This window comes from Chaetura pelagica, unplaced genomic scaffold (genome assembly GCF_000747805.2).
Source record: "Chaetura pelagica isolate M959 unplaced genomic scaffold, ChaPel_1.0 scaffold436, whole genome shotgun sequence".
NCBI classification, from domain to species: domain Eukaryota; kingdom Metazoa; phylum Chordata; class Aves; order Apodiformes; family Apodidae; genus Chaetura; species Chaetura pelagica.
In genome coordinates this window covers 1714639-1730131 of record NW_009953651.1, presented here as the reverse complement: position 1 = coordinate 1730131, position 15493 = coordinate 1714639, and the positions used below count along the sequence as shown (strand labels likewise).

At 36.0% G+C, this 15493-nt stretch overlaps 1 protein-coding gene across 1 annotated transcript in view; it reads left to right on the top strand.

The window, feature by feature from the left end:
* BTAF1 (BTAF1 RNA polymerase II, B-TFIID transcription factor-associated, 170kDa) overlaps positions 1–14142 on the top strand; it is a 36874-nt gene extending 22732 nt beyond the window's left edge. Inside the window, exons 22-39 of the mRNA XM_010000125.1 lie at positions 731–921; positions 1720–1873; positions 1964–2073; positions 3397–3598; positions 4002–4150; positions 7006–7158; positions 7648–7769; positions 7973–8140; positions 8331–8408; positions 8485–8614; positions 9281–9422; positions 9578–9708; positions 10146–10271; positions 11023–11175; positions 11706–11917; positions 12069–12228; positions 13285–13455; positions 13690–14142. Coding sequence (XP_009998427.1) covers positions 731–921; positions 1720–1873; positions 1964–2073; positions 3397–3598; positions 4002–4150; positions 7006–7158; positions 7648–7769; positions 7973–8140; positions 8331–8408; positions 8485–8614; positions 9281–9422; positions 9578–9708; positions 10146–10271; positions 11023–11175; positions 11706–11917; positions 12069–12228; positions 13285–13455; positions 13690–13836 — 2699 coding nt within the window. The 3' untranslated portion in view covers positions 13837–14142. The remainder of the gene's footprint in view (positions 1–730; positions 922–1719; positions 1874–1963; positions 2074–3396; positions 3599–4001; positions 4151–7005; positions 7159–7647; positions 7770–7972; positions 8141–8330; positions 8409–8484; positions 8615–9280; positions 9423–9577; positions 9709–10145; positions 10272–11022; positions 11176–11705; positions 11918–12068; positions 12229–13284; positions 13456–13689) is intronic.
* The last annotated feature ends 1351 nt before the right edge of the window (positions 14143–15493 follow it).

Sequence of the window (15493 nt, the reverse complement as noted above, 5' to 3'; positions counted from 1 at the left end):
CTGTTGTTCAATTATTATCCACTTATGATCATGTTTCATTTACATGTCTTACGAAGCTTTTAACTGAAATCAAATCAGAATGGAAACTAAAGTAGCCTTTTAGAAAAAAGTCTGACTTATATTCTGTAAGCTAATTGTAAGGTAACAAAAGACAAGCATAATGTTTGGAATAAACAAATAATCTAGGGTCATGGATTTTTTTTTTAATTACTTTCTTGCTAAAAATTGAATGAACCACACAAATTTAGACCTTAACAGTCTCAAACCTGCTTTAAAGTTTGACCAACATATGTTTTACCTTTTCTTAATGAATGTGTCATCCTTCATCTCAGAGTAGAGTAGCATTCATACCTGATTGAAAATTAAGCTGATTAGCATACACAGAAACATGAACAAATACATACTGATAATACCTGCTGTTGCATCCTGATAGCAGTCTTCAACTGTTTTGAGATAAAAAACTTGTGCAAACTTTTTATATTTAACTGAAGCTTTGTTACCTGTTTTTTTTGCTGAGTAAGAATATATGCGGTATTTTGCACATTTAGATTTTCTTGCCAAGTCTAATGTGCTTTTAACAGAGTAACTCTGCTCTGAACTTAAACTTTTTCATCTTTGAGGATGATGACAAAGTTTTTTTTTAAAGCCTGTGACTTGCAGGTACCTATCGCTTCTACCTACATTTTAAACTGCAGCTTAAATTGTTGTCAACTGTTCTCTTTTCCTTTAGGGCCCAACTCTGATAAAGATGGGATGCATCATACAGTTACCAAGCATAGGGGAATAATTACACTGTATAGACATCAGAAAGCTGCTTTTGCCATCACAAGTCGGCGAGGTCCTACTCCAAAAGCTCCAAAAGCCCCAATTGCAGATCTCCCCACTGGCAGCAGTGGAAGCATTCCTACAGAACTTGATGAGGTAAATTACAAAACCTTGAGCATGCACCATGCACACCTACTCCTTCCTTCCATTAGTTTGAATTAACTGGAGTTGATAGTATTATAATAGGATATCCAGGATCTTTTCATGAGAGAACTGAACTGATTAGAAAAATTTGTGATGCAAGCACCGTATATTAGTTTATGATGATGATTTAAGTCTTCAACTGTGTCATTAACAAAATCAATACTCCTGAAATATTTTACACTTAGTATAGGATATGAATATCTCTGATGTGCATGTGGCTTCCACACTTGCTTAAGTTTTATATGAGTAAAACTTACATAGTGTTTTAATAAGATCCTAGTCAGGACTGTGATTCCTAAACAGTGTTGTGGATTTTGTTCTTAATTGTTAAAGTAATTTTTATCAATTCTACTTTATAAAGTAAGTGGAAGGAAGAGAGAAAGGGCTTAATAGCAAACATCACTTTGGGAAAGTTTTGTTAGCATGCTGCTGTTCTTGGTGTTCCCTATACTGGCTATATTCTGAAGTTCTGGAGCTGGAACCAGTTGCAAAACCTCTTGATGAAATTGGTCTGTGTCAGTAGAAGCCGTATCTCCAAATTTACAGGATTTAAATAGTCTGCTAGAAAAGATCTTCCTTTTTTACCTGTATAAAAAATAAGTTACTTGAAAAAAATCAGCCAGCAAATTTGTTGTAAGCAGCTATAAACACAATCAGAATTGAATGCCTGTATAACAATGTGCACCTTCTTGGAAAAATGTTATTCTTCAATTTATCTGTCCTCACTCCTTTGGTTAATTTTCATTTTAGGCTCAGAAACCATATGTTGTACAGAGAAGAGGAGCTGAATTTGCCTTATCTACTATAGCTAAACATTTTGGTGCTGAAATGGCAACAGGATTGCCACATCTCTGGGATGCTATGGTTGGTTCATTAAGGAACAACATTCACACCAATAATTTTGGTAATTACACTTCTGATTTGAGCTGGAGGGTCTGGTCAGCTGGTGGCACTAGATCAGTCTTAAACTGAACATATTTTCTGTTTTTAACAGACCGAAAGTCCTTGCTGGAAAAAGGAGATGCTCCTGCCCAGGAGCTAGTAAATTCTTTACAGGTTTTTGAAACAACAGCAGCTTCAATGGATACTCAGCTACATCCTCTGGTAATTATATGAAGCAGTTCAGTCTGTTCATTGCCACTGTTTTATCTTTGTTTTGCAAAGCTTATTTTTAGTTGTCTTTCTTGTTTAGCTCAAATGGTGTTTTTATTGCACTTGGTAGTCTGCATGTTCTAGTAATCTAGTCTTGATAAGCTGAAGACATATAGCCTTCTATCTTCAGTAGTTAAGCTGTTACACTTTAAAGCTATTTCTTCTCTATCCTTGAGTTAGGATAGTTCTGTGAAAGTACCAGCTGAATGTAAAATACTGGTTAAGAAAGAAATGGAAAAAGAAAGTCACCATTATGCCTGCATCTGAATAGAATTTTCTGTATTAGCTTATCTCCAATACTACAGTTCAGAATAAATATAGTAGCACTGGAAGAGGCACAGAGAAAGGCTACAGGATGATAAAAATATATGGAAAAGCTCTCATTCAAGGAATAACTAGGCCAGAACTCTGTCTGGAAGGGATATGATGGGACAGGATGAGCATAAGGGATGGCTGTAGAATTCTGAGCAGATGGAGAAGATTCATATAGAACATATGGATTATTACCTATTTTAGTAAAATACTGAAGTGATTTAAAGTGAATTTGGCATATGTCATGGAAAGATTTATGTATAAGCAGTGTGTGTGTGTGTGTATATATATATATATAGTGTGTAGTTAATGTCTAGATTTGGGCTGCTAATACTGTATACAGGTTTAAAATAAATCATGGTCAAAGAGGGGGAAATCAGTTCATCGAAGTTAACACTTAGGGACTTCCATACTAGGGAAAACATGACCATCCATTTAAGGTATTTGACATAAGTTTTTTGTGCTGCTTAAAAAGGTATGTAGGCACACACATACCACCTTGGGAAGATGGGAATTTCCTTCTGGGTGTCTTTCATGTCACATAGAGTTAAAAAGACTCCTAACATGGATATTTGTCTGCCTAAACATAAATAAAAATAATCTAGAACTAGCTTGAAGGAATTTTTTAATCTATGTATCTGTATTTAAGCAATATTTTTTTTTTATAAAAAGTTCTGAGTACTTAGTATTATATTTTTGCAGTGTGAAACACTTCCTTAATTATTAGGGACTTCCTTACTTTGCATTTTTATTATAACCACAAACATTTTCTTGCTCTCTGAATTTTAACTGTACTGGGGAGTAGTATTTATTCAAAGTTCAGTCATTTGAAAGGAAGCCATTTCAAGCCACTTCTTTGTGAGGCAACAGTGACTTTAAAAGACTGTCTTTACGTCAAAATAATGTAGTAATTTGCTTATAATTAATATTAACCTTTTCTCCCCATCCTCTTTTTCTATTCAGTTAATACAGCATTTGCCTCATCTTTATATGTGCCTTCAACATCCCAGCACTGCAGTGAGACACATGGCTGCTCGTTGTGTAGGTGTTATGAGCAAAATAGCTACCATGGAAACAATGAATATCTTCTTAGAGAAAGTTCTACCATGGTTGGGAGCAATAGATGACAACACCAAACAAGAAGGTGCAATTGAAGCACTTGCATGTATCCTTGCTTGAGTATTCAAAAAAGCATAAACCTCTTTGCAGTTGCATGATTTGGAGGAACAAAAACTGTTGCCTGAAAAAAAAAAAAATGGGAGGAGGAATGAAACAAAATGTTAAGCTCTTAAAAAATGGAAGAAACTTTAATTTCCATTGTCTTTATTTTTTCTAGCAGATGAAGGTGGATGTAATTCAGCTTCTCAAACCATGGAATTCAATGAGCTAAATGTAACTGGGTAGATCAGACTTTTTTATTTTTCACTTTGCTTTGTTAGCAGAAATCCTGTTCCTCAGAATGTAATGTATTAATGACTTTTACCCACCGAGTGTAAAATCTGCCAGGTGTATATTGATGTCAGACAATCCTGAACTGGTAAAAACTATTTCCTTAATAACTGATCCAGGTGTAATGGAGCAGCTGGATGTTGGTATAGTTCCATACATTGTTCTTCTAGTGGTTCCAGTTCTGGGTAGAATGAGTGATCAGACTGACAGTGTACGTTTTATGGCTACTCAGTGCTTTGCAACACTAATTAGACTCATGCCTCTTGAGGTAAGCTCATGCTGTAAGTATACTGAGTATGTGAACTGTCCTGTATCTGCTTTTTCACCAGCCACAACGTCCATGTTTCTGGGTTATTAAATGTTGAATAAGTAATTTTTTATAGATGGTGAGACCATATCCAGTAATTGAATATGTCTCCTTTATAATGTAAAGGGAGTAAAATTTGACCCTCTGTTCTTAATTTTCTAAATTAACATTAAAATTTATCTTTAAAAGAAATTAATTTCAACTGTGTATACCAAGTTAGTGTATATCCATACATTTTACATGTAGTGTTGCTCTTGCTAGTCTTGGCTCAAAAGTCTTAGGAGTTATGTGTGCTCTCCCCTGGGTATGTATGTTGTGTATACGGCCAAGAGAAAAATGCATAAAAAAGGAATACTGATTTAAAAGGAAAAAGTGAACTATCAGCAATAGAATTAGTGTAGAGATAAGCACAGCTACTTATTCTTCCCTCTTAAAATAAAAAAAAAGCCCCACCCTACAGCTTTGGGCAAAATCCTGTGTGTATTATGATCCAGTAGGGTTTAATCAGTACAGATTTGCTTTACTTTTTCAGTCTTACTACAACTTGCATACCTTAGACACTTTCTAATATTGCACTTCAAGGACTACAAGGCTTATAAGTAACTTATTCTCACCACAAGATGGTAACAGAAGACAGTTCAGAATTCTTTTTCAAAAAATTAGGTTTTAATTTAGAAGAACAGAACCTTAGAATCTGGTAACTGGCAGTCTGCCTTAAATGGAGCACTTTCTTTCTGTATGCTTTCATTAAAATGTTGAAAAAGTTGAAAGTGAGTGAAGTAGAAATTAATTTCTGACATGCTGCTATTCATTCCAGTGCCATTTTACACCAGTGTCCTTCATATGTCTCTAAATACAGTCCTATGGAATACATCTAACTCAGATTATTTTTTTAAAGCTATTTTAGAATTATTTACTGAGCATGTCTTATTACATGTAATTGTTTTATTATGCATCAATATGCATGATCAGTTATGTTTCTTTTCTACAGTTCAAGAACTCCCTTAAGACTTCCCTTGCCATACAAGGAAGTTCAATATCAGCTACTGAACTATATTAAATATGCAAACTTTGAGTGAAAGTAGACTGAGAGAAAAGTAACAGTATTGTTGTGGGACAGTCTTTTGAAAGCTTTGAAAGCTAGCAACTTTAAATGTTAGCCAAAGAAAGAACTTAAATTTATAACTGTAGAGGAGTTGGAATCATCTCAGTGGAAAAAGTAGGGAGTAGATTGATAAGGACTAGAAAAATAGATGCTTTATGGGGAGATACATTGATAAGGAATCCTTTTTTTGAGATTGAAATAATTTGATAATAAAGTTTTTGTAGACCAAGTTCCACACATGCTTTGTGTGGGAAAAAAAACCTTATCTATGGATACAGTTTTACATTTTGTGACAGGAATGCTTTTTAGGGTAGTCTAGAAGATACTTCGTAAGACAAATTTTCAAGCTTTCTGTAGTTATAGTCTTATTATTAAAACAAAAAACCTTTTCCACTCTTTTAATTTCATGTCCCTGAAGCATAATTTACAGTTCTTTAACAAAACAGCCTTTCTAGTCTTTTGTATTAATTGTTGGCATTTTACTAATGCAGGACCTGAATTCAGCTGCTGGATAAGTGAAAGTGATAGAAGCCTGAAAAAACTTGGAGCTTCTAATCTGTATTACTGTGGTGGTTTATAATTGTAATTGGAAACAATACCAAAAAAATTAGTTGGGAGAACTTAGCTGTGCTCGGTTTTATGTATCCTTATTCTCAATTTCCTTATTCATTGAACCATGAAAATAGGAGGGAATGATTGTAAGATAAATGGTTCAACTTAATCTGTACTCTTATTGATGAGCAGTCATGCTGCAAGCTGACTTTAACCAAATTAATTGGCACAGTAGTGACACTTCAGTCACGTTTGTTTAAAAGAGAGGTTAGGAAGAGCAGTTGAACAAGTAGGCTGTTATGTGTAGGTATGTACTTAAGTACTTTATTTGAGCACTTCTAGTATAAAAAATCTGGGTTAGTTTTCCTCTTATTAACGTCATACACAATGGAATCATTTGGCAGAGTTTTTTTTTCGCAGCCAAGAGCCCTAAGTGATTAGTAACTTGGGTTTTGAAGTAAAGCTAACTAAAGATGGAGATGGGCCAGAAAACTGGGATGACAGATGTGATAGAAAATACCAGTGCCTCTTTTGCTATTTTATCTTATTAGAAAGCAACAATGTCTGAGCATGTTTGGTCCCCAGATAGCTGCTTTGGGCTTCTGGCCTGGTATGGGAAGTACCTAGGAAGCCAAAGTCTGCTGCTACAAACCTAAAGGGGTTTAGGTTTTTCTTTTTCTCCAGTAGTTTCCAACTGCTTGAATTCCTCCTACAGATTTAAATATCACTTTACATCTAATTCTAACATCTTTAGGAGAAAAATCCATTGAACTTTGGATGGTAGACTGTGGCTATGGAGAAATGGATGTCAAAGGGTTCTCTAGCCAGCTAGATTAACTCTCTGATTACAAGTAGAATAGTCCAATCTTTGTAAAGTCTTAAAAGCCTGGCTAGGATTTCCCCTCTGCTATGCAATTTAAGTTTTTCAGTGTATCCTGTGGGGCAGAATTTGTGTTTTGCACCCTACAACCCTGGATGAGTTGATCTGCAAACAATCAAAAAGCATAACACTGAGTTTAGATTTATACAATTGAGAAGATTGCAGGTCATTGTCATCTGTTTAAGATTTGTAAGCTAGTATGAGGTTTTATTTCTTACTGTCTGTGTGAAAATTAAGTGCTGTAGCTCTTAGATAACTGCTTTAAAAATATTATCCTAGGCTGGTATACCAGATCCACCAAACATGTCTGAAGAATTAATCCGAATGAAAGCCAAAGAACGTCACTTTCTGGAACAGTTATTGGATGGCAAAAAACTGGAAAACTATGAAATTCCAGTACCAATCAAAGCAGAGCTCAGAAAATATCAGCAGGTAACAGCTTACACTTTTTATCAAGAGCAGTAAGTTCCAGTGTGATGCAATTTTATGGAAGAGTATGAGTTGTTTGGGCACTGGGGTTTTTTGCTTGTGGGTTTTTGTTTTTAGCTGTGCAGTGTCTATCTTGCACTCTTGGGTAAGGAAGAGCAAATTAAGTAATAAATGCCATTTATACTGTTTTGCTTTTAATGGTCTTTTATTCCTCCTTCTGGATTCTATAATTTTTCTCAGGGCTGTGCCTTGTTTAGGTTGACTGGCAGCTCATGACTGCAAAGCCAGGCCTCATTTGTACTGTTTGACTGCTTATCTTTATCCCTGTATTCCCCTCTGCTTTGAGTGAATGGGCTGTAGTGGATGCATTTAGGGTGGGGAAACAAGCTCTTAGTTGGGCAGTGATGGATGATAGAATATACAGCCCTTGAACTCCAGCTTAACTAGCCAAAAATCAGTTTTTATTTCTGAGGCACTCTTTTCTGATTTCAGGATGGAGTGAACTGGCTGGCATTTCTCAATAAATACAAACTTCATGGAATTCTTTGTGATGACATGGGCTTAGGAAAAACTTTACAGTCCATTTGCATTCTTGCAGGTGATCATTGCCTCAGGTAAGCTTAAGTAACATCCTATCTCAAAGACTTAAATGAAAGGTTTTATCTACATTAATGACTCTGGAAATAGTCCTGGGCAGTTGGCTGTAGGTGGCTCGATTGAGCAGAGGGGTTGGATGAGATGACCTCCAGAGGTCCCTTCCAACCTCAACTACCCTGTGAAAAACAAATTTTTCAGGCTTGTTTTGATATTCTTAAAGGGCTCAGGAATATGCAAGAACAAAACTGGTGGACAGTGTTCCTCTTCCCTCCTTGGTGGTGTGCCCTCCTACACTCACAGGACACTGGGTGGATGAAGTGGGCAAATTTTGCTCAAAAGAGTATCTTAATCCTTTGCACTATACAGGACCTCCTACTGAAAGAGCAAGGTAACACATGTTGCACTTATGCCTTGTGTAGGGTAAAATATCATACATAGAATTTTGCAATTCACTTTACTACTAGTACTTAAACTTAGGTATGCTTCATTGTGGACATGGTAAATCTTGTGATGGTACCTTTAAAGGCTGAAGTAACGTTAAGGAACAATATAATTATTATTTCCTTTTTTCTCTTAAGGTTACAACACCAGGTGAAAAGACACAATCTCATAGTGGCTTCATATGATGTTGTGAGAAATGACATTGACTTCTTCAGGTAAGAAATGGTTTTCTGAGGTTTTTAATAGCTTAGAATTCTAAATACTACTTAAGTCTGTGTTCTTCTTTTCTAGAAATATTAAGTTTAATTACTGCATTCTTGATGAAGGCCATGTAATAAAAAATGGAAAAACAAAGCTGTCAAAAGCAGTAAAGCAGCTGACTGCCAATTACAGGATAATTCTTTCTGGGACACCAATCCAGGTAACTGCTTTTTTTCCTAAGAAGTTGGATGAGTAGCTGAAACGAAGCAAAATAGATCTATTTTGCAGCCAATTTTATTGTGCTTTTTTATCAATGAATCTTGTTCAAAGTACACATTGTAAAAAGGCCTGTCATTGCTAAATTCTTGAAAACACAACGTTTTCCTTTCCCAGTATAGCTGTGTCGGGGAATGGGGGCAGGATCTGTGGTACTGATGGGGCCCTAAAGCTGACAAGTTTCTCTACCACTTGTTCTTTAAGGAAGGCAATGGCACATTTCCTTATACGTCTAGTGAAATCAGCAAGAAACTTCACTCTAAGAACTGCAGATTTTGGGCTTTGTCCTAAGGGCTTGTCTGTGGAGTGTGTGTCTCATCTAGGACTAAGGCCACTGGTGTCTCCTGGGTTTTGATGTCCAGAATTCAGGGTGTGGCATAAGACATCAGACACAGTAGAAAGTCCAGTGACATATTAAGGTGTATGTACAGGTTTTCCTATAACTTATGTTGATGAAAGAGCCACTGAGTTCCAGGAGCTCAAAAGAACATTGAAGTATTTGTGTGTTGTTTTATAGGCAATGTTAAATATGTGTAGAAAGGTTTCTGATAATGTGTAACTATTCATTACTTGTGGAAAAAAAATAACCAATGTTTCTTTTTATGTTCAGAACAACGTCTTAGAGTTGTGGTCACTGTTTGACTTCCTTATGCCAGGATTTTTGGGTACTGAACGGCAATTTGCAGCTCGTTATGGCAAACCAATACTGGCAAGTAGAGATGCCCGAAGCTCCAGCAGAGAACAAGAGGCTGGTAAGGATAAAAAATTAAATCTTGGTTTTCTTATTTACTGCCTTTAAATGAGAACTGCTAATAAAAAGAGAGTGCAGTCAGTTCCAGCATCAGAGATTAGAGGACTGAATGTTTTTAATTTTTTTCCATAATATGGATTCTGTTGCTGTCACTAGGGGTCCTTGCAATGGAAGCACTGCACCGCCAAGTTCTGCCATTCCGGCTACGGAGGATGAAAGAGGATGTACTGCAAGATCTTCCACCCAAAATTATTCAAGATTATTACTGCATTCTCAGTCCTCTGCAGGTATGCTTCAAAAGTGGCTGGAAGCTTAGTTGTTTTTCATAACAGTTAAGACCAATAAGAAACAACTTCTGTATTCCTGGGTCAGTCTGATATCAGCTCTGATAATTTCTGGGACCACAGGACTAAAGTTTTTCCAGTATGTGTTTAAAAACAAATTTCAGTCCAGATGCAACAGAATCTCTCTCTAGCTTAATTTCTGGCATTGTTGTACAAAAACAACACCTAAGCATCTGCAGATTTTTTTAAAGAGTACTTTCCAAGCTGAAAGAAAACAAATGGCAAGAGATTTCACTATTAACATTGATCTTGTGCTACATATAAAATAGCTTTCTTGATTTATAGTAATTCAGAAATTTAACTCAGAAATAAACTCTAAAAATTACTGTCTTCTGTCAGAGAAACCATACTCATTCTTTTGTCTGGGGCCTGGTCTACAGGTTCAGCTTTATGAAGATTTTGCGAAGTCTCGTGCCAAATGTGATATTGATGAAACAGTTTCTTCAATTTCATTGAATGAAGAAACTGAAAAGCCAAAGCTTAAAGCTACAGGTCATGTATTTCAGGTACAGATTTCTTCAGTAATTTTTATTACCTAGTTCATTTATTTTTGGTAACTGTATTTCCAGGTTTAATAAAAAATGAAAACCCAAAAGAGTTAACTTACACATTTGTGGCCATATAATCTAAGTAAAATATTTAGATTTTGGATCAAATTGCCTGGAATGTGATGTAAAGCTATTATGGCTTTGAGTCTTAAGTCATACAAAACAGTCTTAATTTTTTTTCATGTGTTCTGCTTAACTGGTGTTCAGCTACTTTATGGATCTTGGATACTACTCTCAATTAAAAACTGATTACCAAAAATGCAAGATCTCAAGAGGGAAAGAATTTTGGTCTCATCAGACGTTAGACTCAGGATTCCAAAACGTGAACAAGAAATTTCTGTAAAGTTATATCTGAATCTATGAAGGTTCATGGTCTTACAGAATTGCAGTTCAAGTCTTGACTACTTGGAAACAATAATTCTCAAAGACACTGTACAGCTCCCAAACCCATCTGCTACATCCCATACTCACATAAAGGTTTGGGAAATGGTAGTCTTTGCACTGTTCTTGCTACAGGACCCAAGACCATTATTCTCAGTTTGAAATACAGGTGTTATTAATATAAATCTGCAACTTTAATGAAAATATACCCTAAATCCAAATTGTGAAATGTGGCTGATTGGCCCCTATGCTTATAATCAATTTTGTACATCCTTTTTCTGTACCTACATTATTAACCATTTCTTTGAATTTCATTTCCTAAATAAAGGCATTGCAATACTTACGGAAGCTATGCAACCATCCAGCATTAGTGTTAACAACCCAACATCCAGAGTATAAAAGAATTACAGAGCAACTTGCAGCTCATAATTCATCCCTTCGAGATATCCAACATGCACCTAAGCTGTCTGCTTTAAAACAAGTAAGTATGTTTTGCCTTGAATTTCCTAAATTTCAACATTAGTAGGGATATATTTAGAAGGTTTTGTTTACAACTTCATCGATATGAAAACATTTTTTAAAAATGGTTAAATAGCAAATGAAATTGAGTGAAAGGGCTTTTCAGGCATATACCCCGTTTTTCCTGTTACTTCAAGCGAGGAGGGCAAGAACAAGCTTGCTTTAAGGTGATGATGCTTACATAATCTTTGCTGCCTTGTTAAAAAACTTCTGTTTCTTAATCCTGTCACTCTTGCTACAGAAACACTCTTCTATTATACACAAGACTATTATCATGATAAAGTTATGATTGCATTACATAATTAAATTCTATGGTAAGTAAGCAAAATTAAGACAGTTTCTATTCTGTTGACTCTTAAACTATTTTTCTAAGAAACTATTTTTCATAGTTTAGTGAAGCCAAACTTGCGTTATGACTTCCTTCTGTAGTTTACTACTTCTCCATGAGGTCTACTGTCACTTTGACACACTTCAATGCTCTTATACTTTAAGCTGCTCCTGGACTGTGGTTTGGGGAATGGTGGATCTTCAGAAAGCGGTACAGAAGCTGTTGTAGCCCAGCACAGAGTACTTATCTTCTGTCAACTTAAAAGCATGCTGGATATAGTGGAGCATGACCTTCTCAGACCTCAGTTACCTTCAGTTACTTACTTGCGACTAGATGGCAGCATACCTGCTGGTCAGAGGCATTCCATTGTTTCACGGTAAGCATATCCCTTCACAACCCGTATAAGGCCAACTGTAATGAACTGTGTTACTTAGGATACTAAGTTTTTCTTTTGTCTGCCTTAAAGCAGTTGAGGTTCATAAATCCATTTCTATTAAATTGACCATGCGTAACTTTTTTGTATGCAGGTTTAATAATGACCCATCTATAGACGTTCTTTTGCTTACCACTCACGTTGGTGGATTAGGACTTAATTTAACAGGGGCTGATACAGTCGTATTTGTGGAACATGACTGGAATCCAATGAGAGACCTGCAAGCCATGGATCGGGCACATCGCATTGGGCAGGTGAAATATTCTTTAATTTTTTTAAAAGGTTTTTCCCTTGCTGAATTTTTCTTTGAATTTGGGAAGGGTGTAGTGTATAATAAAAGTGACATCTGGGGGTTTTCACCAAGCTTTCATTCATACTTCTTTGTTGCAAATAGGCCCAATGAAGAAGTGTGTACTTTCTTACCCTGTCCAAAATGTGGTATGCCTTCTCTTCGGCTGAGGAGAGGCCAGGGAATTACCACATTCAGTGGAAGAAGAAATGCAACTGACACAATGAACTGAAAGGAATCCCCTAAGGGTGGTTGTTCTCTGCTTGGACAGGGAAAGTGATTCTTGTTTCTCTCTGCACCTGTAAAAAGCAGTGGAGAGCTACCAAGCTGGTGAAGAAAATAAGTCATATGAGGAGTGCCTGAGGGAACTGGGGATGTTTAGTTTGGAGGAGGCTGAGCAGAGATCTCATTGCCCACTGCAACTACCGGAAAGGAGGTTGTAAGGAGGTGGGTGTTGGCCTCTTCTCTGAGGTGGATAACGATAGGACCAGAGGAGAAATGGTCCTTAAGTTGCAACAGAGCAAGTTTAGATTGGATATTGGGAAGAATTTCTATACTGAAAGAGTGGTCAGGCAGTGGAACAGCCTGCCCAGGGAGGTGGTGGAGTCACCATTCTTGGAGGTTTTCGACAAATGTGTACATGTGGCACATCAGGGCATGCTCTAGTAGCCGAAGTTGGGATTTTTTGTGGGTGTTTTTTGGTGGAGTTTGTGTGTGTGTTTGTTTGGTTTTGGTTTTGTGCTGATGGTTGGACTCAGTGATCCAGGGGGTCCTTTCCAACCATGACGATTCTGTAATTCTATGAATTCTTAACTTCCTGAGTACAGCTGTAAATGCAGGTGTCTCTGCTGTATGCTGGCATAGTCTTATTCTTTTATTCTAAGATGAGTCAAATTTACGGAGTTACCCTGCGGTAGTGGTACTTGAAGCCAAAATGCTTCCAAGCTGTCCATGATGAACTATGCTTTCTTTAATATCTCAGAGGGTACATTTTAGCAAAGTGTGTTTTTTTTTCTTTCAGAAACGTGTTGTTAATGTCTATCGGCTGATAACTAGGGGAACTCTGGAGGAGAAGATCATGGGTCTTCAAAAGTTCAAAATGAATGTTGCAAATACAGTGATCAGCCAAGAAAACACAAGCCTACAGAGCATGGGAACAGAACAGCTGCTTGATCTGTTCACTCTTGACAAGGTAAAGAACCACTTGTACAAATACCTAGAGTAAGCTTAGCGAAAAGCTTTGCTTTGAAATGTAAAATTTAATTGGACAAACACTTGAAGTTGGAATGATGAATAGTAGACAGTTCTCTGAAAAAGTGGGAAGTGGTATTTCCCAAAAAGAATCATCAGAATTTTAAGAATTTAGTACATTCCTGAAAACATTCTGTATATTGATTTATGCTTGGGGTTTTTTTCTTTTGTGAAGGATGGAAAAACTGAGAAAGCAGATACCTCTACCTCTTCTGGGAAAGCATCAATGAAATCAGTACTCGAAAACCTTGGAGAACTATGGGATCAAGAACAGTATGACACTGAATACAGTCTTGAAAACTTTATGCATTCATTAAAGTAACTATCATAGATTTGTAATACAGCTGCTGCTAGTTCACGTCTTTTTTCTGCTGATATTCAGCAAACTTAAAGCATATATAGTGAACCTTTAGCTTAATGTGTAAATAGATTTATTGAAAGAAGAATCTTCAAAAGACTGGCACTGAGTGGTGTCACCTCTTTCACTGGGGAGCTATTCTGTCTTAAATGTTTGCACTGTATAAAAACTTTAAATGTAAACATTGTGAGGTGGTTTAAATTTTACTTGTTCTGAATGGCTACAAATTCTTACTTGGCAGAAGAATAAAACAAAGCAAGTTTTTACATATGTTAACAAGTGTTACTTTCTGTTTGAAGTTAAGCCCACCATTATTTTTCTGTATCTATAATACTTTTGTACAGTTGTTTCAGTGGTGACTTCAGGTTGTTCAGTGTACATTTTTCTTTTAAGCATAACTTGCTTTTACAATGTATTAAACAATTTTCAACTTACATTTTTATTCAGATCATTTCAGGACTTGTATCACCAGAAGCAAAGCCTAGAAGTATTGAATAGTTAAACGGCACTTGGTATGTGCACCCACCTTTGTATATTGAGTATAAATACATTATACTCTTCAGTCTTTTGACACCATCTTGAGAGAACAGCTGACTTGAACTTTTTAATGTAATGAGCTATATTAAATACAGGTAATGGCCTATTTGAGGCCATGTTTGCATCCTATTAGCAAGGGTGTACTTTTTTAATTTATCTATAAGGCTAGAATATAGCCACTTTGAGAGATGCATGTATTCAGTATGTTTCAATCCTATATATTTTTTGTAACTAAAAGAAGAAATTAAATAGACATTTTCCAGAAGCAGATTTTACAGTGTCTAGGATTCTAAAATTCATGCTAGAGTGACTGTTTACTAAACTGATGCATGACTTAAAACTTCTTAAACAAATAGGGAGGACTTCTTTTCTTTAGGAGAAAATATGCATAGAAATACCTACATTCAGTTTGAGGGAATTGAATAGTTGAAATTGTGTAACAAATATAGTAAAGGACTTTAATAGCAGTGAGTAAGAATAATATAGCTGTATGTTACACAGCTTTTTATAAAAGGGAGGCAGTAGTGAAAGTGTTTCTACATGTGCATATGTACCAGTATATGCACTTTTTATAAATATTAAATTATAGATAACTTACAGCAGTTGTCTGAATACATAGAGTATATGTAAAAAATATAAAACCTAAGGTTTATAGCTTGCTGTGTGCTTAAGCATCAGAGCTTAAAAACCACCAGAGACCTCAATTATGTAAAATAAGATTGTTTTAAAACAATATATATAAATCAAGACTGTTCTGCAGCATTGGAGGTGAATTAATGTCACATTTCAGTAGTTATGAACTGCCATATTGTAACTAAATTAGCATTCCATAAAAATAAACAAAACTGGGAATACCATAATTTGTATGTTGTGTATGTCTGTGTTTAGGGTTGGGTTTTTTTTCTGTAGGGAATACTTTTTCACTGAAGCTGACTAGATAAAAGCAAATGCTTTTGAAAATTTGGGATTGATTACTAGTATTACATTTCTACCTTCATACACAGAGTATTTCCATTGTGCTTTCAACTCATAATCCAGGTGGGAGGAGAGACAAGATGGAGCTTGGTGTTCTGTTTGCAGAGGA